The sequence below is a fragment of the Monodelphis domestica genome, chromosome 6 (genome assembly GCF_027887165.1).
Source record: "Monodelphis domestica isolate mMonDom1 chromosome 6, mMonDom1.pri, whole genome shotgun sequence".
Lineage (NCBI taxonomy): Eukaryota > Metazoa > Chordata > Mammalia > Didelphimorphia > Didelphidae > Monodelphis > Monodelphis domestica.
The window spans coordinates 264,076,528-264,104,421 of NC_077232.1; the positions used below are offsets into that span (position 1 = coordinate 264,076,528).

Below are 27,894 nucleotides of genomic sequence, written 5' to 3' on the forward strand. Positions count from 1 at the left end.
TCCTGCTCTGTCTGTCTGTTTGTCTGTCGCTCTCTGTCTGTCTGTCTATCCTTCTCTCTCTCTCTCTCTCTCTCTCTCATTAGATTTCAAAGTGGATAGAGTTGGGGGTGGGGTTTAGAGGCAGGAAGAGCTGAGTTTGAACTCTGCCTCAGATGTGTGACCCTGGATAAGTCATGTAGGTTGTCCCTGCCTCAGTTCCCTCATTAGTAAAATGAAGGTAATAATAGCACCTATCTCCCAGAGTTGTTGTGAGGACCAAATAAGGTAAAGCATTTTGCAAACCTCAAAGTGTTTAAATACACATATATGCAGATATATTACCATCCTTAGAGGTGTGCAAAATTCACAGATGGACACATTGTTGCACAACAACGTATACATAAACATGTACACGCATACATAGATAAGAAACTCCTTCTACCAATGTAGACTGGGACCAGGAATCCAGGTCCTCCTGAGTCTACCTACTACACCATGCTAGCCTTTCCTCCATCCACAATAGATGCCGACACAGAAGCACATTCTGCAAGGGCTGGGCTGCCTCAGAGTTGTGAGATCTCTCTTGTTTCCCAGCCTTTAGTTTTCAAGCCCTTCCCTTGAGCTGGGCATTCATGCTGGACAGTCCACATGGACAGTCCAGCCCCTCAAGAATGTGGTTCTGAGCACACCCAGGAATTTTGTTCTTGAAAACTCTGGGGCAGCATTCGGAGCTGGCACCAACTGGGTTGGCCACTGCCATTTATCTACTTTTTTTAACATTCTTCAAGAAATTCATGCCAAATGAAGTGCCCAGTGGCTCAATGTTTCATCTACACTGTCTTTTTTTAACCTTGAAAAATTAAATTTAGCCAGTTTAGAAAAAAATATCCCGGTATTTGTGTAGTCCATTCTCCTATCTAGAAAGACTGAGTCAGGAGAATCTCTAGAATGGCTATTGAAGAATGTCCAATTTAGACATAAAAGACTTGGCTTCGATTAGAATGAGAGTCTGAGATGGTCTCTCTTATTCTAGACTCACAAACTATTGCAAACAACATTTTTTAAGAGCCATGACAGAAAGGCTTCCTAGGCTGACAGTTAGAAACTGTGGGCTGGGGTCCCACCTCTGACATATCCTGGCTAAGTGTCTGTCCCTGGACCACGCTTCAGGTTCCTCATCAGCATGAGGAGGAGATTGGACCAGATGACCTGCCTCTTGGGTTCCTTCTAGCTCTAGCTCTCAGAGACTCACTTGTTGGGATGTTTAACTTCTCAGAACCCCCAAGCGCTTCTGTCAGACTACAAATTGACATCCCCCCAGGTGCTCATTCTGTCTTATCTGGGGGAGTTTCCTTCCTGGGGGGCCTGGTCCAAAAGAAGGGGAAGAATCCAGGGTTAGATAGATGAGAGAACAGAAGTGAAGGAAGGAGCCTATAGGCCACACCAAATTAAAGAGTCCTGTTTGGGAGCAGCTGAGTGGCTCAGTGGATCGAAAGTCAGATCTTGAGATGGGAGGTTCTGGGTTCAAATGTGGCCTCAGACACTTCCTACTGTGTGACTCTGGCAAGTCACTTAACCCCCATTGCCTAGCCCTTACCACTCTTCTGCCTTGGAACCGATACACAGTATTGACTCCAAGACGGAAGGTAAGGGTTTAAAATATTATTTTTTAAAAATAAAGAGCTCTGCTTCTAGAATGCTAGAACAAGAAGAAGGGTTGAACCTCTGATTCCGCTGATAGAGGGGACTCTTGCCCTGACTGAGGAAGCTCCCTGGGCAGGTCAGTCTCCTCTCTGCCACTGGTCATCTTGGAGCAGTGTCTAGAGCAGTGGTGTCCAACTCACATAGAAATACGGGAGGGCCACTAAGTGAGCATCCCCTAGGGCCAAAGATTGCCTTAGAAAACCACATATTAACATTATCAATGTTCTATCTTATTTTTATTTTATTATTTTTGTTAAATATTTCCTAATTACATTTTCATCTGATTCTGAGGCCATGTGTGCATGTTTGGTTTAGAGTACTTAAAAGGTAAACCAGAGTTTTTCCTTGAAAACCAGGAGCATGTCAACATTATCCCTTTTTTTAGGCACCCCCCCCCAACCTCATAACCTGATCCAAAATAAAATCCAAAGGCACATGTCCCTGCTATGAGACACATGAAAGAAAAGAATGAACAATTCCATTTTTTGATGATGGTAAATCTGATCTTGATTTCCTGTGTGAGATCTGTGGGAGCTCTATTTGGCTAGAATCAGTCGAGGTCTACAGGCAGCACCTTGGACCTTAGCGCTAACCATCCGCCTTCTCCTCTGAGACTGGGCATGCTCCTTAGAGGAGCTGTATTATGCTTTGGGTAGACCCTTTGTTCCAAAATCAAATGTTTGAAACCATGGAAATTCCTGTGTACATTTCAATGTGATATTCTGAATAGAGAGCTGGTCTCTCACTCAGAGAGACCCAAAGTCAAGTCCCCATTCTAACCACCGTCCTGGCTTAGCCTCCCCTTGTTCTAGACAACACACTAAAAATATCCATTGCCCACCCGGTCCTGATGAGAACTCCACTGTCTGAAGGAGGTTCTTTGTCCCATTTCTCCTCCACGAGTGAATTCGTAGCTATGGACCAGAAGCAAAGAAAACCTCCCTTGCTTCTTACCTGAAAGGTGCCTCATCTTTATCCATTTGCATGCAGACCAAGAAAGGATACTGTGAAAATTGCACTGTGGATATAAACTCTAGTCCTGCTTCGGTTTCAAACCTGGATTCTAAGCCGGCCTTCACAAAAGAGGAATCCACTGTGATGTCGCCAGTCACTACTACAGCCACCCTACAGGTTGAGATACAAACAGTTAACATTTAGCGAAGCTGGTGGTTGTTATCATTCAGTCATTTCTGACTCTGATTGGCCCCATGGATCGTAGCACCCCAGGCCCTTCCATCTTCCACTGTCTCCCACAGTCTGCCCAAGCTAGGATACTGTCTATCCATCTTATCCTCTGCCTCCTCTTTTCTCATTTTGCCTTCAACATTTCCCCACAAGCAGGTATAATTTCTGAATCTGAAGAATTCAGACTCCGATGACCAGAAGAAGAAAGGAGTTAAACTGAAAGCTGGTGTCTTACAGGGTTGTGATAACCGTGGGCCAAGGTGACCACAACCAGAGGATCATTGAAAAATAGAAAAAAGGGGCTTTAAAAATTAATAAATAAAATAAAGGAACTTCCCTCCTTCTGCCCCTGACAAGGTCTCAATTCTAAATATTAATAATTGGTCCAAGTCCCAGTTATGAGAACTGTCAGGGAGAGGGAACTAATTGCTGGGTTTGGAAAAACTCAAGAGTATGTGTGAGCTCATTCTTACCATAGACTCAAGAATTATTATTGACCAGACCTGTGATTTCAACAGAACATAAGGTCCTTTCATGGAAGGTTTATGCCATTCTTTGTATTTATATCCTAACCCCTACCGAAATGTATCACACGATGGTGCTTAGTAAATGCTTATTGATGAGATGATTTTGTAGGTTTAGGAAATTCCCAGTAAGGAAGCCCCTGTTAATGGAGATCAGCACTTTTAGCATCTTAGAGTTGCTTGGAGCATTGAGAGATTATGGGACTGACCCACAAACAGGATGTTTCAGAGACAGGACTTTTAAACCAGGTGATCTAATAGAATATAAACTGCATGAGGACAGGAATTGTTTTTATTTTACTTCTTTTTTGTCCCTAGTGTTTAGCCCAGTGCCCTCCCATAATAGGCATTTAATACAGACTTATGGATTGATTACTGATTCTAAGAAAAATTCTTATATAGTAGGGGATTCATTTACTGAACTCATGAAAATGACAGACAACACTTGTGTAGGAATGGCGCCAAAGTGTTTCCCTAGGCAACTGAGCATCATCCTGTGGTGCAAATGGACAAGTTCCTCGGGGCCTCCTAGAACATATGCTTCCCTGATGGGGGCTTGCCCGGAGGGAGGCTGGCTCATACTCTTATGGGACAGGCTGTTGTGGGAGAACCTTCTTTTTGTGCTACCCTATTAGTGGGAGCCCACAATCCTTCTTAGCCACTTTGGCCTTTTGCCTTTCAACAAAGCTAGGCTTAGACCAAGGTCGTGGTAAGGTAGGCTTTTTTCAGCCAGTACCTTCTCTAGTAAGTGTGGAGTTAGTCTATATAAAATTGCCTCGTGGAAATGGTCACCTGGATAGAATTTTTTTTCAGGTTGAGTAATAATTGATATCTGAATAAATATAAAATGTTATTCATTTTGCTACTTCTTAAAGTAGGGGGCAAAATAGACTGGTTTAAAGAAAATGTATAAGCCTAATAAATTCTAATTGATGAAGTAAAATATTCTGTTATTTTTTAAATTATGTTTTAGTGATTACTTTCAAAGCAAAGTGTTTTGGAAACCTCTGCATAAAAAGTATTTCCAAAAAAGGGGATGTATCTTTAGTAAAGGTTTTGAGTCAATTGTTATGCCCTCTGGTGGCCAGCTGCTTTTCCATTTCTCATTTCTAGTCATTTTTGGAGAAAGCTGGAGGTCTAGTGACCTCTTTTGGCAACCTCAATGACATAGGACTATTATTCTGCTTTGGGATAGCTATCAATTCCTAGGCCCACAGTTTAAAATAGACATAATGTTAGGTTCTTCAATCTCTATCCACTCGTGCCATCCATAGGTTTAAAAGTCATGGGAAATAAAAAATCAGTGAGCCCTTTACTTATTCTTGGAAAAAATCACTCATTGGGAACTTTGTATATAGAATTGATAGTTTAGGTATGAGTTAGATTAGATGACTTCTAAGGTCCATTATAACTATGATTCTTCTGTTCCAATATCTAACATGGGAATAATTTCACCAATGATCTCATATATATGTGTATATATATATATATATATATATATATATATATATATATATATATATATATATAGTTTTATAGGCAGAATTGAAATCTCTCATTTAAATCCAATCAAATGAGTCTATCTTTCTCCCCAAACCAAAGGTAATCATTTTGCCTGGAAAAAGGAAGGTTGATAGAAGCTGAAGCCAAAGTCATCTTTAAAACCATGAAAGTATGTAGCAAGAGAAGAGATGAAATGTTGCCCATTTCTAAGAAGGACAGAGAAAGAAGAGTGGGTAATATATAATCTGACTATTTAATACGGATATGTAATATGAATGATATGTTTATCCAGGTAGGGGAATTTCCTGGAAGAGAGTAGTTAAACATTGGGCTGAGTTTCCAAGGGTGACTAAAAAAACTTCTTTCTATTCTACATTTCCCCTATTCTCTATTTTGGTGGTCAGACCAAACTGGCCTGACCTACAGCTCCTAAGAAAAGACACCATCTTCTCCCCTGCAAATGGCAGCCCTAGCAAATGAGAGTTGGAAGTGGCTGTGCGAGCAGCGGCAATAGCAACCATAGCTTTGGGAGCTCTCAGCCCACAGTAAGTAAGTAAGTAAGTAAGTAAGGAGGTTTCATAACTGGTCAGAAAGAGATTACAGGGACCCCTTGCTGGCACTGGGTGCAGCTGGCACTGACTGGCATTCCTCTTGCCTGAGTTGCAGGTCCAGGGAAGAGACATACTAGTTCTTGTGACTGTAGGGGAACAGAACAAAAGGCAGACCAGAAGGGCAGTGACCATATCTCTGCCTGGATTCACACCCCCTTGGAAGCATTGAATACTTGCAGGCCCCCAGAACTAGCCCTGAAAACTGCAACACATGAAAGTCTGAAACTTGGGACAGGGCTTCCCCCCCTCCCCCCATAGTGAGTGGAGCCCAATTTGAACATAAAGTTCAAAGATTAAAAATAAGCTGGAGAATGAGCAAAGAATAAAAAAAGAACTTAACCACCAAGATCTATTACAGTGGCAGGGAAGAACCAGGGGTAAACTCTGAGGAGGACTCAATGTGAAAACAGCTACAAAGCCTCAAAGAAATATGATAATTGGACCCAAGCCCAATAAGAATTTCTAGAAGAGTTAAAGAGACATGGGGATAAAGGGAAAAGTGGGAAAGGAAAGGACCCAAGCCCAACAAGAATTCCTAGAAGAGTTAAAGAGATATGGAGATAAAGGGAAAATTGGGAAAGGAAAGGACCCAAGCCCAACAAGAATTCCTAGAAGAGTTAAAGAGACATGGGGATAAAGGGAAAAGTGGGAAAGGAAAGGACCCAAGCCCAACAAGAATTCCTAGAAGAGTTAAAGAGACATGGGGATAAAGGGAAAATTGGGAAAGGAAAGGACCCAAGCCCAACAAGAATTCCTAGAAGAGTTTAAGAGATATGGTGATAAAGGGAAAATTGGGAAAAAGAAATGAGAGTGAGGAGGTCTAGGGAGGTGATGGTGAAGGTCTTCACTAGGGTGATGGCAGTGGCAAAGGAGAGAAGGTAGGCATATGACAGATATCACAAAAGAGGGCACCTAGTTTCGAAGTTTTCATGGCAAAGAAGATAATGATACTATTCACAGTAACAGAGACATTATGTAGAGAGGAAGGGTTGGAAAGAAAGATAATGAGTTTAGTTTGGGGCATGTCTAGCACTTAGTGGGAGAGGAGTCTGGAATTTGGGAGAGAGGTGGAGTTAGATAAGTAGATCTGAGTATTATCAATCTAGAGATGATAACTGAATCTAAGGGAGTTGATAAAACCACTAAATGAAATGGGCAAAAATACAAAAGGGGAAAAAAAGAGAGGCTAGGACAGAGTTTTAAGGGATACCTACAATTAATGGGTGTGACTTAGATGAACATCCAGGAAAGGAGACTAAGGGATGGTTAGGAGGTAGGAGATCTTATTTCTTAAAAATTTATTTAATCTTTTGAATATAAACATCTACTTTTTTCTTAAATTGGGAATTATAAAAAAAAGCTACTGATCAACTTTTATATCACACATATAAAATAGCATAGCTGTGTGTACTTCAAACACTGAGAAAATATTACCAGGTGATTGTGCTATTTAATTTCCAGTTTTCTGAACCCTGTACATGTTAGCATGCTCACCGATTTTTCACTCGGGTTTTAGACTCACGGTACCACAGGCTGAACTCCATTGCACCTGAAATATCAATAGCCAGACCTCCCTGGAACTCCACATTGGCTTTCAGACCAGACTGCAACTGAATCACCTGGAAGTAGAGAAGAAGCCACATGTTAATACAGGCCCTTTCCAAAGACATATTCCCATTAGTTCTTCTCCTCTTCCCTCTCCTGCCAGTGGTCTACTCTTAATGGAAAGTTGCTGTTGGAAATACTCAGAGTCCGTTTTCAGAACATGGCAGAATGTTAAACTTCCATTGGGATGCCATTTAGGTTGAAATATATTTCCTAGTTCCCTGAAAAAGAAAAAGTTATATTCTTCCCCTAAAAGAGGGATGAAAATAATGTTCAAAATATAGGTGACATTTATTTTAAGAGCTGTAGTACTTTCTTTATTTGAGTGTCCAGGAACCTAAGCCTAAACATGATCTATTCCCATTTTATTGCATTCTTTTACACAGTTGTTATTAGGATGATAAAGTGGTACTCATCAAGGCAATTTGGTGCTGCCTAAGAAATAGATTAGTAGAATAGATTAGGTATACAAAACACAGTAGTACATGACATGGTACATGAAATGGTATTTCATAAATGCAAAGATTCAAGCTCTTGGGATAAGAACTCATTACTTGACAAAAACTACTAAGAAAACTGGAAAAGCAGTTTGGAAGAAACTAGGTCTAGACCAGCGTCTCATACTGTATACCAAGATAAGGTAAAAATGGGTACATGATTTAGACATAAAGAGTGATGGAATATCTTACCTATCAGATCTATGCATATGGGAAGAATTTATGACCAAAGAGGGCATTATGAGAAGTAAAATGGATAGTGTTTATTAAATTAAGTTAAAAAGATTTTACACAAACCCAATATAGCCAAGGCTAGAAGGAAAGCAGAAAACTGGGGGAAATTTTATCAAGTTTCTCTGATAAAGGCCTCATTCTCAAATATATTAAAAAAATAAAGTCAAATTTATAAGACTATAAGTCATTCCCCAATTGATAAATGGTCAAAGGACACAAAGAGGCAGTTTTCAGAAGAAATCAAAGCTATCTAAAGTCATAAGAAAAGATACTCTAAATCACTATTATTAGAGAAATGCAAATTAAGACAACTCTGAGGCATTACCTTACACCTATCAGATTGGCTAAAATGATGAATGTTGGAGACAATATGGGAAAATTGGGACACCATCACATTGTTGGTGGAATTGTGAACTGATCCAACCTGGAGAGTCATTTGGAACTATGCCCACAGGGCTACAAAGCTATGTATTCCCTTTGATCCAGGAACACCATTACTAGATCTATAACAGAAGGAGATTTTTTTAAAAAGTAAAGAAAAGGACCTAAATGGACAAAAATATTTAGAGCATCTCATTGTTGTGGCAAAGAATTGGAAACTGAGGGGATGCCCATCAATTTGGGAATGACTGAACAAGTTGTGGCATATGATTGTAAAGGAATATGATTGTGTAATACAAAATGACAAACAGGATGTTTTCAGAAAAACCTGGAAAGACTTATATGAACTTCTGCAAAGTAAGCAGAATCAGGAGAACACTGTACATGGTAACAGCAGTATCGTACAATGATTGACTGTGAATGAGTTAGCTCTTTTCAGCAATTCATTGATCCAGAACAATTCCAAAGGATTTATGATAAAAAGTGCTATCTATCTCCAGAGGGAAAGAAAAACTGATGGAGTAGGAATGGAGAGTTAAGCATTTTTTTCTCACTGTCTTTATTTTCCTTAGGTTTTTGTTTTTGTTTTTGTTTTTTTGGTCTATGTTTTCTTTCTCAACGTGGCTAATGTAGAAATATATTCTGCATGATTGCACATGTATAATTTATATAAAATTGCTGGCCTTCTCTAGGAGGGAGGAGGGGGAACAAAGAAGGGAAGGAAGGAGAGAATCTGGAACTCAAAATTTAAAAATGTTAAGAATGGTTTTTACATGTTAATTAAAAAATATATGTATGTATATATAAACAAAGACTATAAGCTAGGAGAAGGTAGAGACTAACTGCCTAATCTAGACTTAGCAGATGCCTGAGCACCAGCAGAGTCATCATAAGTTAAAGTTTAATCAATATTTGACAAATGAATGAGTTTTTAAAGAAGCCCATAATTTGGGGTATGTTATCAGATTAAAAAATAAAACCTTACAGGTAGAAACATGAAAAATACATTATGAAGATTTAATTAATAACAAGCATTGATGAGCCAGGCCCAGTGCTAAGGATACAAAAAACAAATCTACAGGGGGAAAATATATACACATTTGAGAATGCAGAAAATATTTTCAAAGTATAAAATGACTTGGAAAGGAGGAGAACTGGCCACTGATGCCATGCACAGTTTTACCCCAATGGGGTGACTTTGGCAGTGGTAAAGTACATGCACTCTCAAGGAACTCAAACTCACCTTTCATTTAATTTATGTAAATGATAGTTTCCTTATATAATATCTAAGACTGCTAATTTAATTTTCATGGCCTGAGTCTCAGAAGGACCTATTTTAAAAGGGTCGTTTCTTAGGACGGGAAAAAGTACAGAAGCCAAGAAAAGCCTGACTCCCCTTGAAACAAAATGCATTGGGCAGAGCCTGGAAATAGAGAGATGACTCAGCTGGCCTTCAAGGCCTTTCATCCTCACTCATGTTCTGTGTAAGCTGTGGCCACCTGTGTCCTGGTGGCCAACCCAGCAATAAGAAAAATAAATTGTCGAGGTGGTGTCCAAGTTCCAGGAACTGATAATCAAGTTAGGAAAGGGCTGGCAGGGTGATTTAAAATAAAGCCATAATTATAGCTTGCTGCTTGACATTTGGCATGGCAAATCAGCAGTAAAGTGCAACTGGGATCACAGGCATTTTCCAGACTGGTGCTGGTCTTGTCTGAGCTGGGCAGTGTGGCAAGAGGCCCAAGCCTTCTGGCCAGGGTCTGTGATGGGATATTTGCCTTCAGTTCTCAATATTTTCCGCAAGTGCAGATCAAGGACCCACTTGACATGCAGGGCACTTTCAGAAGCCCTGGGGGCTGAGTAACGCCAGCCTGAGTTTGGAGTTATCCAAGACCAAGAAGTTCACTGCAGCTGGCAAGATGACCAAATTCTTTATATAACTGACCTCCTCAGCCTAAATCAATTATCTTTTCATCCCCTAACAAAACAAAATAGCCCCCTCCCTTCACACACAGACCCAGTATTTAACTCTTTAAAGGAAAAGGAAAAATTATCTAAAGGAAAATGCCAGAATACTAGGACTGCCAAGAAATGGGGCAGGAAATCTGAAACAAAGGAGAAAGAACATAATCATTGGGAAACTAAGAAAGTATGGTTGAAGTTTACACCTAATATCAAAGGCATCTTTAAATGAAAGTCCAAGTTCCTCAGTACATTAACCCGCACCCAGTTGGGCACTGGAGAGCAAAAGTGGCATTCTTTATATCTATGATTAATCTACATTTTCACGATGGTTGGGTCTTCATGAATTATAATTTATATGTGGGAATCGGGACGATAATAGCTAGAGAGAATTGCAAATAACACATCATTCTCAAAGTCACTTCTTTCTAATTAGAAGTGCTCCAAAATCATGTCCTCTTTAGCTCAATAATTTCCATTTTCTGTCCTCCATTTCTCAGGGTAGTAATAACAGATTGGGGGGTGGGCCCATCCTTTCATTGGAGGTTTATGTCTAAGGTCTCACACTCTGGACTATGCTTACTGGATCACAAATCTAGAGTTGGAAGGGACCTCAGAGACCACCTAGATCAATCTCTTTATTGATGAGAACACTGAGGCTTAGGCAGGTTAAGTGATTTTCCTGAGGTCATATACCTTCTCTTTCCTCCATACTAGCCATCCACCAGGGGCTAGACAGCTGTGGGCATCTGGCCATTTGTCCTGATGTGAACTCTCTCCTCTCCTGCCTCTCTCCTAGCTCTTGCTAAGGGAACAATATTCAATCTGACATTAAGAGTGCTAATGGACAGGGCACAACCATGGCTACCCTATAAGCCCCCTTATTATCCCTGTAATTACTCTGGACCAAAGCTTCTTTCCTGAGTCCCCTGTTCCTGGTATGTCATCCCACTATTAAGCTTTTTGAGGGCAGGCACTATTCTGGCATGGCACCTGGCACACAGTAGGTGCTTAATACCAGCGTACCAATGTATCAAGCTGAAAAGCCATCAGGATAGGTATTCTAAGATACTATTTGAGTCAGTGATAAATGTATGCACCACGGTGCTCCCACTGAAAATCCTGAATGAGGGATTACTGAAAAGACTCTGAGATTCAAGGAAACTCTTCTCAGGACTGGACTCCTAATACCAGGGTACTGACATTGTGCTTGAAACATCTTAAAGCCCAGCTCATGCCATTGGAGCCAGAGGACAGCCTTGTGAGGAGGTATTAGCCGGGATTATTATCCTCATTGGACAGACGAGGCCATGAGGAACCAGAGAGGTGAAATGTCCTGCCCCCTGTCACCCAATGAATAAGCGGCAGAGGTGGGATTTGAACCCTGGTCTTCCTGACTGCCATACCAACACTCTCCCTATAAACTAATGTGTCCTTTCTGGGGAGACATATTTTTGTTTCATTGTGGCTTCTGAGAAGCTTTTAGGAAACATAATGGATCCTTGAAGCATAGCCAGTTAAGGTGAATTCATCGAATGCCTCCTAGGTACCAGGCACTTTGCTAAGTGCTGGCCTGGATCCCTGCGCTGGGGCTGCCAGAGAGCTATTGGCTTGACGAAAGGGACTGCAATGTATTGTGCTTTGGTGCAGTCACCCCTGCATCTCCTGATTGTGAGAAGGGTTTGAGGACTTTTGCCTCTGCCGCAGTCATTTTACTGGAAGATTTGAACAGCTTTTTATACTATAATCTCGTGTGATCTTCACAACCGTGGGAGGTGGGTACTGTTATGATCCCCATTTACAGATGAGTTAGCTGAGGCAGGCAGCGGTGAACCGGCTTGCCCTGGGCCAAAAGGAGCACATTTCTGAGGTTAGATTTGAATTCAGGTCTTTCTGACTAGCCCAGGGCTCCAGACTGGGTGCCACCTAGTCTCTAGGTAGTGCCTAGTGTGATGACTCCGTAATAAGCTGCGAGGGAAACATCACAGTGTTACCGCTTTGGAAACAATGTTTCAAACCGTTTTCTGAGAACTCTGGGAACTCGAGGCCAGGAGCCGGTTTTTGCTTCCGGTACCGGAAGGTTCCATTCCCTTTCTGGCTCAGGTGGGCCTGCCTGGGGATGCTAACAGTCCGGGCCCCCGAGCATCTATCCTAAACGCAGGGAGCTCCCCCCAGGAGCCAGCTTCTGTGCCGCGGGCCGCCACGGGCGCTTGGGGGAGAAAGTCCCCACCCCGCTGATTCTCCCAGCCAAACGGAAGACTTGGGGTGAGGAGCCATCGTCATCCAGGCACCCCGTCTCCCGAGGTACAGCGGGCATCTGCTACCCGACTTTCCTTCCCTGCCAGCACGGACCCAAAGTGCTCTGTGCACCGGCTCGCCGGAGCCGAGGGCCCGCCTCTCACTGGCCCCACACGCGGCTGCCCCGGGGAAGGCCTGCTTCTGCGCACCCGCTTGGGCGGCTCATCTTTCCTCCCGACTGATTTCCAGGCTAGATCCCGGCCGGGAGGGGCCTGGTCCTTGCTTGGATCGGGCTCCTCCGCCCCAGGCTCGTCTTCTCCAGTGGAGCCCCTCCGTCACCACTCAGGCGGCTGCTTCCCCTTCTACGTCTCCTGTACGGACTCTGCTTGGACCGAGTTGTTCTTGAGCTGTCTCCTCCTTAGTCTGTGAGCGCCTAGAGAGAGGGCCTGCTTTTTGTCTTTCTTTGTATCCCCAGGACTCCGCAGGGTGCCTGGCTCGCAGTAGGTGCTTAAGAAGGGTTTGTTGGGTTGTACTGATTGACTGTCCAACATGAGAAATGCCCAAGTACATTTTGGGTCACTTTTTTTAAGCAAACCTCTACTTTCCATCTTAGACTAGGGCTAGGCAGCAGGGGTTAAGTGACTTGCCCAGGGCCACCCAGCTAGGAAGCATCTGAGGTCAAATTTGAACCCAGGACCTCCCGTCTCTAGGTCTGGCTCTCAATCCCATTGAGCTACCCAGCTGCTCCTGCTATTTGAAATTTTACTCATGTAAATACATTTTTTTTTTTAGTCTTCATTAAATGTGATACTGGGATTAATTTTAGGGGCACAGGTCTAGGGCTAGAAGAAGTCATGGAGATCATTTGGTTCCACATCCCAAATATACAGATGAGGAAACTGAGGCCCACAGAGGGGAAAGTGGCTTGCCTAAACACACACAGAGAGTGAGAGAGGCAGGCTATGAATCCATTTCCTGATGCTATAGCTAGTGATTTTTCCTCTGTATCAGCAAAGTCACTAGTCTAGCAGGGGTAAAGATCAGCAAAAGCAGCAGCAACAGATGGACATTTCCTTTGTTCCACTAGTATCGATATTTTCCCATTTTACTGAACAATGAAAAAGGTATTTCTTAGTCAATCTAATGTCAAAGATGTCAAAGAAAGAAAATAGGCAGAAGGGGAGGCCCAAGGAGAGAGGGCAGGAGAGGGACAGCCTCAATCGTTACCTGTGAATGGTCCGTCAGAAGAATAAGTCCTTTCACCACACTGACGGGGTCGCCAGATGCTGAGAGCACTTTGGCCATCAAGTCACTATAGCCATTGAAAAAAGTGACAGGTCTAAGCTGAACGTCAAACAGGATGGCAGACATGCCGGCAAAGGAATCAAGGTTCTCCTCACCCTCATCAGGGGTGGCTGCAATCAAGGCTTCTAATCCTTGAGCTTCAATAACCACCTGGAAAGAGAAACATGGCTGTAACATCCACAGGCTAGCTGCCCCAAGAAGAGATGGTGACACAGGCCATGGCCATCCTAGAGGCCCCCTGAAAGGTCAAGCAGCTAGAGCAGGGCTTGGGCTTTGTTGTGACCCTTTTGGCACCCTGGAACCCTTTTCAGAATAACATACTTAAATAACTGAAGGAAATACTAAATTTCAGATAGAGATTAGTGATTTTTTTTCCCTATGCAAACTTCATGGACTTTCTGAAAACTATCCTAGAGTCTGGAAACCCAGAACGCCTGATCTAAAGGAAGGACTCTGGAACACGAGGGAGACTCCCTCTTCCTGCAAAGGGGTGTAATTATGGAAGGACAAAGAATAAAATTGGACATGGTGAGAAACTTCAGTATTCACTCTGACAACTTTGGAGTTATGGGAGTACTAAAGCCATAGATGTAACCCTCTATTTAGTATGCATGCTCATTTTGAAGATGAGGAAACTGAGACCCAACTAGGTAAAGGAACTTGGGCAGAGATGATGCCTTGGCTTCAGGGTTACTGTGGGGCTATGGATTCATGTAGAGAATGAATGAACACACATGTATTTCCCTTAGAGAATAAAAATAAAATTAAAATGCAGTAAAATCTAGGAAACAGTTTCAGTTCCATGAGTTAGCTTGCTTGTCCTAGTGAGAAGGATGAGAAAGGAACCCCAGTTGGATCCTCTAAGGACTGCAGGGATCCTGGAGAAATTTTACCTGGAAGAATAAGGACCAGCCTGGGTGTCCTTCTCTCTCCCTCTTTCTCTCTCTCTCTCTCTCTCTCTCTCTCTCTCTCTCTCTCTCTCTCTCTCTCTCTCTCTCTCTCTCTCTCTCTCTCTCCCCCCCCTCCTTCTCTCTCTCTCTCTCTCTCTCTCTCTCTCTCTCTCTCTCTGGCATTAGAGAAAACCTTTGCCAACATCAAGCCATGAAGACCATTTTGTAAAATGCTGTCTACTTGCAAAAACTTTATTGTCTCATATTTGGGAATGAGTGTACTCTCTTGGTCCATTAGCCTGCATCCTTGTGAAGGAATTCTAGTTTTAGGATTCTTTGTGAATGGTGCCACTGGTTGATTTGCAGGGACAACAAATGTTTAACTTAATGAGGAAGTATGTTTCATCAGTATTCTGGACAATGAAAAGAACTACATCTTTTTTTGGATGAAGCTAAAGGTCTGGAAACTGTTCTTTCCATGCCTAGAAACACTATGAAAAAGAACATGGGTGATTTTTTAAACTTAAATTAGTCAGTTTGGGGAAAGTCTGTTACTCTTTGTAATAGGATACTGGTAGGAAAAACAACCAAATAATGATGATTTGAGATTCTGGGGAATTAAATTAGTAAATCAAGTCAAACTTTTGTGGGAAAGATGAGGGACAAGGAACACATTCTATTTCATCACAATGTGTATCTAGTCATGGCTTGTTCTATAGGTTTATTTTTTTTTAAGTCAAAACACATATCTAGTACATTTTTTGATATTATCAGTCACTTACAGAAAATTTTACCAAGACTGAAACCGAAATCATTATTAACCTTAGTTTTTCTAGGGTTACCTTCAGTAAATTTTAACCTTAGCCCATTTTTTTTTTTGGTTGTTGTTGTTGGTTTTTTTAATGAGCTTAGCTTGTTCCACAAGGAATGAGAATTACCTGGCTAGCATGAAGGTGAGTATTCTCCATGTACTGAAAGATGTTCAGGTTACTTCTTCTCAAAATACCAGAGCCAGAGTAGAGAATATCAAGGCTATATGTGGATGCTCTATGAGGATCACCTAAGGAAAACAAAAATCCAGGTTGTGGGTTAGTGACAGAAAGTCCCACAAACACTCCAAGGCAAATAGGTGTATAAGCCCCAGGGGTAAAGGAAGGAAGGTGGAGGGGGGGGGGGGGAGCAAACAAGGGCCATTCTTGAAGTTACATACGTTCCACATAGCCTGTATAGGCAGAGGAGGAACCACTCTTCGCAAAGCGGTCATAATTGTGAGTTACCATCTCCTTTAGGACTCGACGGACCATTTTGCTGCAATAGACAAAAAAAGAAAGATTGCTTTTTAATGATAACATAATGGCCCTCTTCCTAGTCAAAATTGGCTGGGATTGGAGGAAGCAAAGTGAGAGGAAGAGAAGGACTGAATCATCCTGTCTCTGAAGGGATTCAATGTGGGGACACCCAAAGCCTAATTGGGAGGAAGTTTTTCCTTCTATCAAGCTAATTTCTGCTTCTCTGCCATTGCTTCTCAGTTTATTTCATCAAACCTTTAAGTGTTTGCAAAGCGCAAGCACACACATTGTTTGTCATTGGGCACAGTATACTGAACTTTGCCAATCCCACTCAAGTTTTCTTAGTTTTGTAATCTATACCTATAGAAGGAGAAACTACAGTTTGGAGAGGCTGCAATCTTCAGTGAGTTGAGACAGAGCCAAAGTCTCCTGTGGTTTACTCGGTTCTATGCCCTTTGGCCTCACTTTGCATTAAAATTTTTTTTAAATTGTTATATTTTATATAAATTTTTACATATTTATATTTTTATATTTCTATAAAATTTTATATATTTAAAGTTTTTAAAAACCTTGTATTTAAATTTTTTTATACTGATTGACTATAGAGGCAAGTATGGCCTAGTAGACAGATAGTTGGCCTTGGATCCAGGAAGACCTGGAGTCAAGTCCTTCCTCTTGATTATGCTAGCTTGGTTGTGACCCTGGGAGGAGTTTGCTGGTAAATGAAAATGCAGAGAGCAGCTAGGTGGCTCAGTAGTTAAGAGAGCCAGGCCTAGAGTCAGGAGGAGGTCCCGAGTTCAAATGTGACCTCAGACACTTCCTGGCTGTGACTCTGGGCAAGTCACCTAACCCTCATTACGTAGCCCTTGCCACTCATTCTTCTGCCTTAGAACTAATATATAGTATTGATTCTAAGATTTTCTTAAGCCTAGCTAATTAACAAAATAAATCAAACATTTGAGGTTCCTGAGGTGTAACTGTTCATGCTGAAAATTTAACCATTGGCTCCAGCTGGCTCTACCAGACCCCAGACAACTCTGTAAGAAAAAAGTTAGAGAGAGGTAGCTAGATGGCTTTTTGTACTGAAAGCCAGGCCTAGAGACAGAAGATCCTGAGTTCAAGTCCAGCCTCAGACACTTCCTGGCGGGGGGACCTGGGCAAGTCACTTAACCCAACTATCTAGTCCTCACTGCTTTTCTGCCCTGGAACCAACACACAATATTGATTATAAGACAAAAAGGGTTTAGAAAAACAAAAGTTAACCAGCCGGTGTCATTCTACATTGGTAGAATCCCAAACTGCCCACAAAACTCTAAAAGCTGCCTCTCTGCCACTGCTTCTCCATCTCTTTGGCCAGACAGACACGCACATGTCTGTCCCTGGGCATGTGAGGCCAGCTGTCTATTATCACATCACGTGGCCCCTCTTTACAGCCATCCTAGTCAATGCTACAAAACAAAGCAATATGGCGGGAGCGGAGTTCTGGGTCTGCGGCTCACTGAGGCATCCTGGGAACTTCGGGCAGTGGCTTGATTATATCATCTCTAGGATCCCTCGGCTCACAGAGCAAGGATCCAAGGGAATGAATGGTATTTGTGCTTTGAGCCTCTGCTTCCCTCAGGTTAGAAAGGGAGGGAGGGAAGAGGTGGCCCCGGGAGGCACCTGCCCACCAGGCTGCTTCCCACCCCACCCCCCACCCCCTGGTCTTCGCGTGGGGCTGCTTTCCCCCAGAGCAGCAGCCCCGGGGAGGTGGGATTCTTCTCCAGCAGAAGCTCAGCAGACTTGGTTCTGGGCAATGAGATACCGCAAACGTCCTACTGGTGACAGACGGGGATACTCTACCTGGCAGGCGACTGAAAGCGCAGGATGTCCTGGATCACAGAAAGCATGTATTTGCTCATTTCTTTGGGGAGCTCGCCGATAGAAAGCAGAAGGTTTTTGACTTCCATGTAAGAAGGGTTATTATTCAGGATGATGGCCGCCGCGGTGGTGCGCACCGTCTTCTCATGGACCTTCCGATTCTGGTGGTAGATCCTGTTCAGCACCGTCTTCACCTGGGCACAGGGGGATCTGCATTAGTCCGGGCCGACCTGGCCTTTTGCACCTTAGATTTACGTTCGAGGCTTTTGGACGGCGTTTTGCGTGCCCCTTTGTTCAATCTGGCTCAGCCTTGTCTAAAAGCCAACCCTGGGTCTCTCCCACCTTCTCTGGGCAAGAAAAGCGCGCTACTTTTTCTGACTGGGACCAGCAGAAAGTTGTGGTGTTTGATCCCGAGCCCTCACTGCTTCATACCAATCCTTTTACTCTTCCTTGTTGGACTCTCTTCAGACCTCTCCCCGCCTCATTATCCTCCCCATCTCCCTTCTTCCCCGACTCTCGGCGGACAATTTCAACATACTCATTGCTGAAACCCCGCAATCCCCCATCCCTCAATTCCGCACTTCCCCCCCCCCCCTTCGCCATTGCCCGCTCTCTCCTCCTTGAGCCCAGTCTCAGATGACGGAGCGGCTCTCCCTCTTGGAAGGGCAAATCCCCTACGTCATGATCCTAGTGACTGCCTCCTCCTGGGGATTCTAAGTGGCGCAGGGAGGAAGAACGCCCTAAGCTCGGGGGAGACTCATGACCGACGACGGGGCCAGGAGGGCAGTTTGCCGAGAAGACAATTTGTGGGGTCCACATTGTGAAAGATTGGTTTTCTCCTAGAGCCCCCGGGTGGAGGCTGAAGCTCGCCGAGCCAGGGGTGACACCGGCGGACTCTGGGGGGTGAATGGGCTGGAGAGGGGAGAGTCTGGGACTGGGACGGGAGAGTTGCGTGATAGGGATGCAAAAGCCAGCGATCCTTGGCAAACGAGAGGGTTTGGGGGAAGCGGGGAAATCCTTGCTTCCTTCCAGGCCCGGAAGTGAGGTCTGTGCCCCTCTGCAGCCCTGAGGCCTTGTACAGATCTGGCTATTTCCTTCTGTGTACATGTGTCGTATTCCTACTAGAACAAAAGCTCCTGGAGAGCAGGGGCTGTTCTGTTTGTGTATTTCCATTTCTGGTGCCTCACGCAGGGCCAGGCAATGAATAAATGTGTGTTCAGCCGAATCCACTCTGTCATCATTTGCTTTTTTAAGCCCATATTTAATATATAAAAATGATAGTAAATCTATATTTAAATTATTTTTAAAGTCCAGGCTATATTTTAGGTTATTGGCCATGTGTGAAGAAGGCCAAGGGCGTTAGGGGGCAAGGCCATTGGAGAGCATCTCCTTCTGAAGCACCGGGATCAGTGCTCAGGAGCGCATGGCCCGCATGAGGTGACACAACGGCCTGTGACTCTGCTGCTGGTGGGACAAAGAGGGGATTAAAAACATGGAGCCTGGGGTGAGGAGAGTCTAAAATGAGAACTGTCTGTAATACACAGGAGAGACAATTACTTTGAATAAAAAAAAATTGAAGAGTGGTTTACATTTCACTTAAATTCCATTTACAAGCATTTATAGAGCACCCACTATATGCCAAGCAACATGCCAGATGTTAATGATACAAAGACAAAAATTTCCTTGTATGCAAAGAGCTCACACTGTCCAGGGAAACAAAATATATAGAAATAAGTATATGTAAAATACACACAAACTCACATGAGGGCCCATGAATATCAGGGCTAATAGAGGAGGGTGGCCCTGGAGCTAGCCTTGAAGGAAGCAGGAGATGAGAGGAGGAAGAGTAAAAGGGAGGGCATTCCAAGCATGGGGCATAAGCCTGTGCAAAGGTATGGAGGTAGGAGATGGGAAGAGAGAAGGACACTTTGGTTGGACCTTAGTGTGTGAAGGGAAATGATGGGGAATAGGTCTGGTGAGGTGGGCTAGAATCATGTTGTGAAGGGCCTTAAACTCAAAAGAATGGTTGGCATTTGATCCCAGATGTAATGAGGAGTAGTTGGAGTTGATGGGCTAAATCTTTGGGGAATTTTGGGGGGGTGGCATCCAGTAAACATTCTTACTTCATTGGTGATGAAAGAGCTTTCATATCGCTGAAGAGATGTTGCTGCCAGGTGGCTGATGGGCCCATCATCTGATTCCACATGTTTCAGCAGCAATGGGATCCCTTCAGGAAGAAGCGCATTCTTCAGAGCTAACAGATACATCTTAATGTCCTCCTTTTTCTCTGCTTTTTCAAGACCTCCTAGGATCAGTTTCTTGGCTTCCACCACTGCCTAAAGAGAACACGGGCACCATTTCAGGAATGCATACAGTGGGTCAGAGAAGATATGAGGTACATAAGCACTCTCTCTCTCTCTCTCTCTCTCTCTCTCTCTCTCTCTCTCTCTCTCTCTCTCTCTCTCTCTCTCTCTCTCTCTCTCTCTCTCCCTCCCTCTCTCTCTCTCTCAAAATGTCAAGTTTTGGGGAAAAAGACAGAAACAGTCAGAGGAAGACTGTGAACAGAGAGGTATAGTCATATTTTTTAGTGAAGCTGTGCATTATTCTGAACATTCTGGAAAACAATTTGTAATCTGTGAAAAAAATTCACTGAACTGTTCATAGCCCTTGGTTCCATGTATATCCCAGAAAAGACAGACAGAAAAATACCATTTATAATTAAATATTCAGAGCATACTTTTTTATCTTAGCAAAAAGCTAGAGAGTAGGTCCTCATCAATTGGAGAAGAGCTGAATATACTGTGGTATATGAATAAAACAGAATATTATTAGACAAAAATAAAAAGTGAACTCAAATAAACATAGGATGATATGAGCTGATATGCAATAAAATAATGAGATGCACAGTAATAAAAATGTGAACAAAACCCAAAATACTATATAAGTAGCCTGCCAAATCCTGGCTCTGAAGAAGAAACAAGAAAATGAAACATTCTTGTTTTTTTGTTGTTGTTGTTGAACCACTGGGAATAGGGATGAGGAGTGTAAAGATTCAGATGTATTCGAGTCTATTTTTTACAGGAGGCTAGGCTATACTCACTGTGCCATTTAATTCCTTTTACAAAGAAAGGCTCACTGGCTGGGTCATGTCCATGTGGCAGTGTGGGAAAGATTCACTGTATTCAGAAATTATTATGATATAAAGGAAGAGGAATCAGTAACATTTTAATTTTTAAAAAGTGAGCTGCAGATTCAAGTCTGGTCTTGGATACTACATGACCTTGGGCAAGTCACTCAACTCCAAATGCCAACCTCTTGCCATTCTTCTGCTTTAGAACTGATAGTATTGATTCTAAGACAGAAAGTAAAGGTTTTAAAGAAGAAAATGGAAAAACAAACAAACAGAAAGTTGGCAGACTTCCCAAGAAAATGGAGAGGCTTTTATCATATGAAACCAAAATGCACAGATCAAAGATGTATGTAGTTTCTAAGTAATTAGAAGTAACTAAATAAAAGATTTCCAGCGTGAAAATGGAATTTACATTGGGTTGACTTCTCATGAAGTTTATCTACGTCTAGGAAGAGAACTGTACTGAAGGCCCTACTTAATTAGGTTGGGGTTGTAGTAAACAATATCAAACAAACTCTAGTTTGATTGACAGACTGTTCAAGAAATCATCAAACTGAGGGCCACTTACTGGGGCTTTGCAGGCTTCCTGCTGGCACAGTTTCCTGATGAGGGCACCAATGACGATGACAACTGTTTCTCTGATGTCATTGCTTCCAATGGGATTCTTGAATGTCTTCTGTTAGCCAGAGGGAAAGAAATGTTAGTAATACAGTTATATTTCTCTCTAGGACCTCAACAGGTAGAGAAATGGATACTCTTTTATCAGAATAAAATGTTTTTCTCCTCCAAAATACTCAGCTCCATGCTCTAGGACCCCTAAAACATTTTCCAGAGTCCAAACGAGGGTGGAGCAGCTTGTATTTTGTCCCAGGGATCCACCATTTGGAAGCCTCTGATGACAGGTAGCTCTTGAGTTCCTTCAAGAGGTGAAACCCATTGGGACTAGCAGCAGTAAGAGAGAAAAATTGCTAAAGCACAACCCTAGAAGGCAGCTCAGTGGATAGAGAGCCAAGCCTAGAACCAGGAGATCCGGGGTTCAAATATGACCTCAGACACTCCCTAGACCCTGGACAAGTCACTTTATCCCCTTGCCCAGCTTTGACTGCTCTTCTGTCTTGAAACCAATACACACTATTGTTTCTAAGATGGAAGTAGGGGTTTAAAAATAATAAAATACAATAAAATACAATACTACCAGATGTGCATTTTCCTTCCTCGAGGGGCCCATCACATTGAGCTTCTTTCTGGCCCAATATTTCCCAGTCCCCCCGACAGTAGCAGCCTTGTAAGCCAATGTCTTGGGGTTTTTGTCTCCCTTTCCCCCTGGAGAGCCTGATATTCCAAGGCACAAGTTATTTCCCCAAGGTCTCTCTCTTCTCTCCCCCTCCCCCCAACCTAACCTGTTTTTTTGTTTTTTTTTTAACATTTATCTGAAGGCACCTTTTGGCTGATCCATGAAAGAATACATTTGGTGGTCTTGCCCTGGGCATCAGAATAGCCAATTGTGGCCCTGAAAGCATCTTTGAACCAGAGCTGACTTATCTGACTTATCTAACAGTACCATTTTCAGGAATACAAGGCCCATGAATGTTTCCTGATGAAGAACACATTTTTTTTTTATTGTGAACGGAGATGATTTTATGAAATGATCTCTTTTTCTTATTTGTGTCATTTATGGTGGTCAGTGAAGGAACACTACAGTCTCTCAAGAACTGAAACTGAATGGTAGTCAAGGACATGCTGCATGTTACCATGCAAACCAGGTCTTATGAAGAAAGAACTGCACAAAAGATGTCATCAAAAAAATTAATGAACAATTGGTCAATGGGCTGGCCATGTGGTAAGAGCAAGGAATAAGCCTGAGTTCTTTGCTTGCAGCTCCCACCACCCCCACAGCATTGAACATTGAGTATGCCTTCTTGTGGCCAACTGGTGGAAGAACATGGCAAAGATCTGTGCAGGATGGGCAGCCACAGAAGGGTTGAGACCTGCATCTGTGGAGAGGATTTCTGAAGCAATGAAATTAAAAATCCATTTGAGTACTTAGATTTGGTTAAAACCACGTGAGGATGTTTGAATTCATACTAGACTATTTTCAATCTGCTTTTTAGGTAGCTAGCAGGAGTACTGGCCCTGAAGTTAAGAAAATCTGAGTTCAAATTCAGTCTCAGATAATGTTAACTATAAAACCTTGGGTATATCACTTAACCTCTATTTGACTCAGTTCCCTCATCTGTAACATGGGGATAATAATAACACCTACCTCTCAGGGTTGTGTCGATGTGAGGACCAAATGAAAAACTATTTGTGAAGTGCTTAATACAGAACGTAGCACAGAGTTCGGAGCTATATAAACAGTTTATCTTTGTTTAGTCCCTTGTGATTTTTCTCATGTTTATCTTCTGCTTGAGTCCTATATCTGAATGTCAAAATTTCTATTCAGCTCTGGTCTTTTCACCAGGAATGCTTAAAAGTTCACTATTTTATTAAATATCCATTTTTCTTTTGTAGGATTATACTCATTTTTGCTGAATAGGTATAGTTGGCTGTAATTCTAAATCCTTTGCCTTCTGGAATATCATATTCTGAGTCCTTTGTTTCTTTATACTAAATCTTGTGTGATTTTGCCCATGATTCCATAGTACTTGAATTCTTTCTTTCTTTCTATTTCTAGTTTTTTCCTCTTTACCTGGGAGTTTTGGATTTTGACTGGAATATTCCTGAGAGTGTTTATCTTGAAGTTTTTTTAAGGAAGTAACTTTTCTTTTGACTTCTTTGCCTTCTGGTTCTAAGACGTCTAAGTCATTTTCCTTTAAAATTTCCTGCAATGTAATGTCTTGGCTCTTTTTTTGGCCAAAGCTTTCAGTTGCCTACTGATTTTTTTTTAACCCTTACCTTCCATCTTATAATCAATACTGTATGTTGGTTCCAAAGCAGAAGAGTGCTAAGGGCTAAGCAATTGGGTTTAAGTGACTTGCCCAGGGTCACCCAGCTGGGAAGTGTCTAAGGCCAGATTTGAACCTAGGATCTCCTGTCTCTATACCTAGCTCTAACTCTACTAAGTCACCCAGCTGTCCCCTCACCTATTGATTCTTAGATTAGTTTTCCTCAATATGTTTTCTGGGTTAGTTGTTTTTCCTATGAGATATTTCATACTTTCTTCTATTTTTTTAGTCTTTTTTATTTTTTCTTAATGTCTCATAAAGGTATTTGCTTCTGTTTGACCAATTCCAAATTAAAAGTTTTTATTTAATTTTTTTCAGTAAATTTTGTACCTCTTTAGGTACAATTCTAATTAAAAAAACCTTATCTTCCATCTTAGAATCATCAATACTATATATTGGTTCCAAGGCAGAAGAGTGGTAAGGGCTAGGCAATAGGGATTAGGTGACTTGCCCAGGGTCACACAGCTAGAAAGTGTCTGAGGCCAGATATGAACCTAGGACCTCCAGTCTCTAGGCCTGGCTCTCAATCCATGAGCCACCCTGATGCCCCCCACAATTCTATTTTTTTAGGATTTACTTTCTTTAGTAATGGTTTGTACTTGTTCTACAAAGTTGTTAATCCTATTTTCATGTTTTTATTGCATAGGTCTCATCCCCCCATCTCATTTCCCTTACAATTCTTATTTTGTTTTTTAAATTAATGTTTTGCTCTTTAAAAAAAACACTCTTCTAAGAATTATTGTTGGGTTTATGGTCAATCTGAACTTTTCTGTGAGGCTTTGTTTATAGATGTTTTCAAGCCATCATCTCTTAACTTTGATGTCTCTATAGTAACCCTTTATGGTCAGGTTCTTTTCTTGGGTTTTGTTTTGTTTTGTTTTTCTTTTCATTCTTCTAGACTGGTTCTTGATTTTGGGCTTTATCTTAAAGTTGGGCTCTGGATTCTTTCCTGGGACAAATGCCTGGTCCATAACTTCGTCTTTTTATGTCTTTCTATTACTGTCATAGCTCAGTCTGGGAGCCTGAAAGTTTTTGATGCTTCTACAGTAGGGTTTGTTCACTGCCCTCCTAGTATGAGCTCTGCAAGTTCCTAGTCCAGGTTTGGAACTGATGGATTATGTGTGGTTGAATGTCAGTAGATTATTGCTGGATTCAGTTACTGTTATCCCATTGGGAAGCTCTGTAGTTTGGAGAAATCAAAATTCTTGACTCCCCTTTCATCTTGGTTTTCTGCCCATAGTTATTCCACTGCAGATTCACGTATAAATCTAGAAGTTAGAAATAAGCTCCCCTCTGCTCTTGGGCTCAATGCCATAGAGCTGTTTTTGAAATGTGTTCCTTGCTTTGTATCCAGCTAGAACCTCTTTCACTTTTGATTTAGACCTGGATAATGGGTGAAAGAACTGCCAGTTGGCACCCACTTGTTCCTTTTCCCCCTATTGATTCAGGGATCTCCTGGGATATTGTTCTGCCTGGTGCTTCCAGCTCTAGTGTTTAGTCTCAGCCCCCTTACAATCCCTGAGCATTAGACTGCTCCCTACTGTTGCCACTGCTGCCTCTTTGCTATGCTTTTGGCTAGCCCATGTTCACAGGCCTCTCTATCTTCCTAAGCTGCCCTGTGCTGGAAAAAGGACTTGCTGTGTTGGGTTTTTTTCTTGGCTTGCCCCATCAGAATTCATTCTGCTGTGTTTTCTAAGTTGTTATAGAGGAAATGTATTGAGTGAGCTGGGCAAAAATGCCCAATTGTCATCTCCACTCCACCTCCAGGGACAGATCTCAAATCTAATTCCTTTATTAATCTCCTGGAACCCCCTGGGATGAATCTCTAAGAAAATAAATTTTAGGAAAAGCGCTAAGCTGAATTCATAGAGGGAGTTTCCTCACCCCAAGGCCCTTACATCCCTGAAATCACAGGTCCAGCCCCTATCCTTATGGAACACTCCAAAGGAGTTTTAATAAGAAGTTAGAAGTTGAAGAAAATAAGCTATCAGAACATCACTTCACATGACCCTTTCAGTAATTCAGGTTCCATTTCATTCTTTGATTGAAAGTATTCATTCTGTTCATTGCAGTAAGTGTGCTTTGCCCCCACTTACTCCTCTCCCACAAATTCCCACTATCCTTCTGTACTTACAAGCAGAGCTTTTAGGAGTGCTTCACTGGGATGGGAAGCAAAACCACAGGCATAAAGAAAGCGCTCTTGGAGAATAATATCACTTTCACTTTTGAAATTCAGAAACTCCAGTATGGCTTCCAAAGAATCTGGCGTCTGAGCAGATGTTACGGCATCCACCAGCTGAGGCCTGTAAGAAAAAATTGTTCACTGTATTGGTGTTCCCAGGACCTAGCACAGTGCCTGTTTGCCACAGAGTATCTGAATAACAAATGCTTCCCAAATAAATGAAGGCTAAGTCATGAATAGTCATCTTCACTGTGGACACTGAGGAAATTATTTAAAAGCTCTGCTACACACAGAATTTGAATTTTTTCTTTCTGGGGAAATAAAAGCCATGAAGAAAAAGAACCTAATTTTCACCCTTTTCAACCCACACTATTGCATGTAGTCTTAGATATGCACTTTAATAGCCTTTATTCTATTGATTAATTATCTGCCTCATGGGTTATTTATTCACAGCAAATTTCTTAATTCTAGGCCAGTTTCTTCCTTTTAGGCTCTCTTTCTTTTCCTATCTGTTCTGAATAATGCATCTTCAGAAAAATGCAAACTAATGTATTAACTGAATCTAAATATAATTAGCAAAGTAAATCCACTGGAAAAAAACATCATGAGAAATTTTAAGATCATGATGAGGCAGTTAGGTGGTATAATTAATTTTAACTCCTGACCTGGAAGTAGGAAGACAGCATTTTAATCCTGTCAGTATCTTAGCAACTTAAATCTTTCTCAGCCTCAGTTTCCTCATTTGCAAAATGGGGATAATAGTAGTACCTAACAAGGTTGATATGAAGATTTAATGAGATACTCTAAAGGCTTTGTCAGCCTTAAAGTACATTATAAATGGGAGCTATCATTATTAAGAGAAAAACATATAAAACCTTTTGCCAGCCTTGAATGCTATATAAATGTTGGCCATTATTATCATTATTTAGGATTATCTGGACTCCCATATTCCATCATCAAAAATTCATGGAATACATCCAGCCAAAGAACTGTGGAAGTAGAAACACAGAAGAAAAACAACTGCTTGGTCACATGGGTCAATGGGGATATATGATAGAATCATGGGGTATAGACTCTAAATGATCACCATAATGCAAATATTAATAATATGGAAATAGGTCTTGATCAATAACACATGTAAAACCCAGGGGAATTTCTCATTGGCTATGGGAGGGGGGTGGGAGGAGGAGAGGGAAAGAATATGATGCATGTAGCCATGGAAAAATATTCTAAATTCATTAATTAAATAAACAAAAAAATAAAGTAAATGCAAAGCAAAAAAATTGCATGGAATGCTGACTACTGAAAGCTGACACTCTCAGCCTTGCTCATTTCCTGTTCAAACAACCAAGTGTCCATGCCTCAGATGCCTAAATATCCAGCTGAGTCTGACCATATGGAAGTAGAAGAAGGAAATGTCCATAAGATTCAAAGGGAGTTATTCACTTGATAACTGGCTATTTTAGGAAAATCATTACATGTTGTGTGTATATTCCAGCACTGAGTATAGTACACGGCCCATCGGAGGCTCTTTCCTAATGAATATTTGTTGGCTTGACTCCAATATATTGAGGACTTGGGATATGGGGATGCCATTCAATATGGCTTCAGTGGCCTAGACCTACAGCTTCTCTAGTGGTAGAGTCTTAGGGGAAATCTCTGTGGGTTCGTAGGTATACTTAACACAGTCACATATGTTTGTTCTTGAGTGTGGGCATGGGTGTCTGCAGATGTGTTTATGAAATGCCAAATATATACAAAAGGCTTTAAAGTTTTCAAAGTGTTTTTATATATATATATGGAGATTCCTCACAAGAACTCTGCTAGCAAGGGTGGGCAGGGACAGTAATCCCCATTTTTTACATGAGGAAAC

At 42.0% G+C, this 27,894-nt stretch overlaps 1 protein-coding gene across 1 annotated transcript in view; it reads right to left on the reverse strand.

Moving 5' to 3' along the window:
• Positions 1 to 27,894, reverse strand: part of MTTP (microsomal triglyceride transfer protein) — an 81,932-nt gene that overhangs the window by 2,011 nt on the left and 52,027 nt on the right. The window contains exons 10-18 of the mRNA XM_007495895.3: positions 25,974 to 26,142; positions 21,463 to 21,570; positions 19,888 to 20,100; positions 17,747 to 17,958; positions 15,826 to 15,923; positions 15,554 to 15,675; positions 13,648 to 13,875; positions 7,001 to 7,125; positions 2,638 to 2,808 (exon numbers count right to left, since the gene is read on the reverse strand). Of these exons, the coding sequence (XP_007495957.1) occupies positions 2,638 to 2,808; positions 7,001 to 7,125; positions 13,648 to 13,875; positions 15,554 to 15,675; positions 15,826 to 15,923; positions 17,747 to 17,958; positions 19,888 to 20,100; positions 21,463 to 21,570; positions 25,974 to 26,142 (1,446 nt within the window). The remainder of the gene's footprint in view (positions 1 to 2,637; positions 2,809 to 7,000; positions 7,126 to 13,647; positions 13,876 to 15,553; positions 15,676 to 15,825; positions 15,924 to 17,746; positions 17,959 to 19,887; positions 20,101 to 21,462; positions 21,571 to 25,973; positions 26,143 to 27,894) is intronic.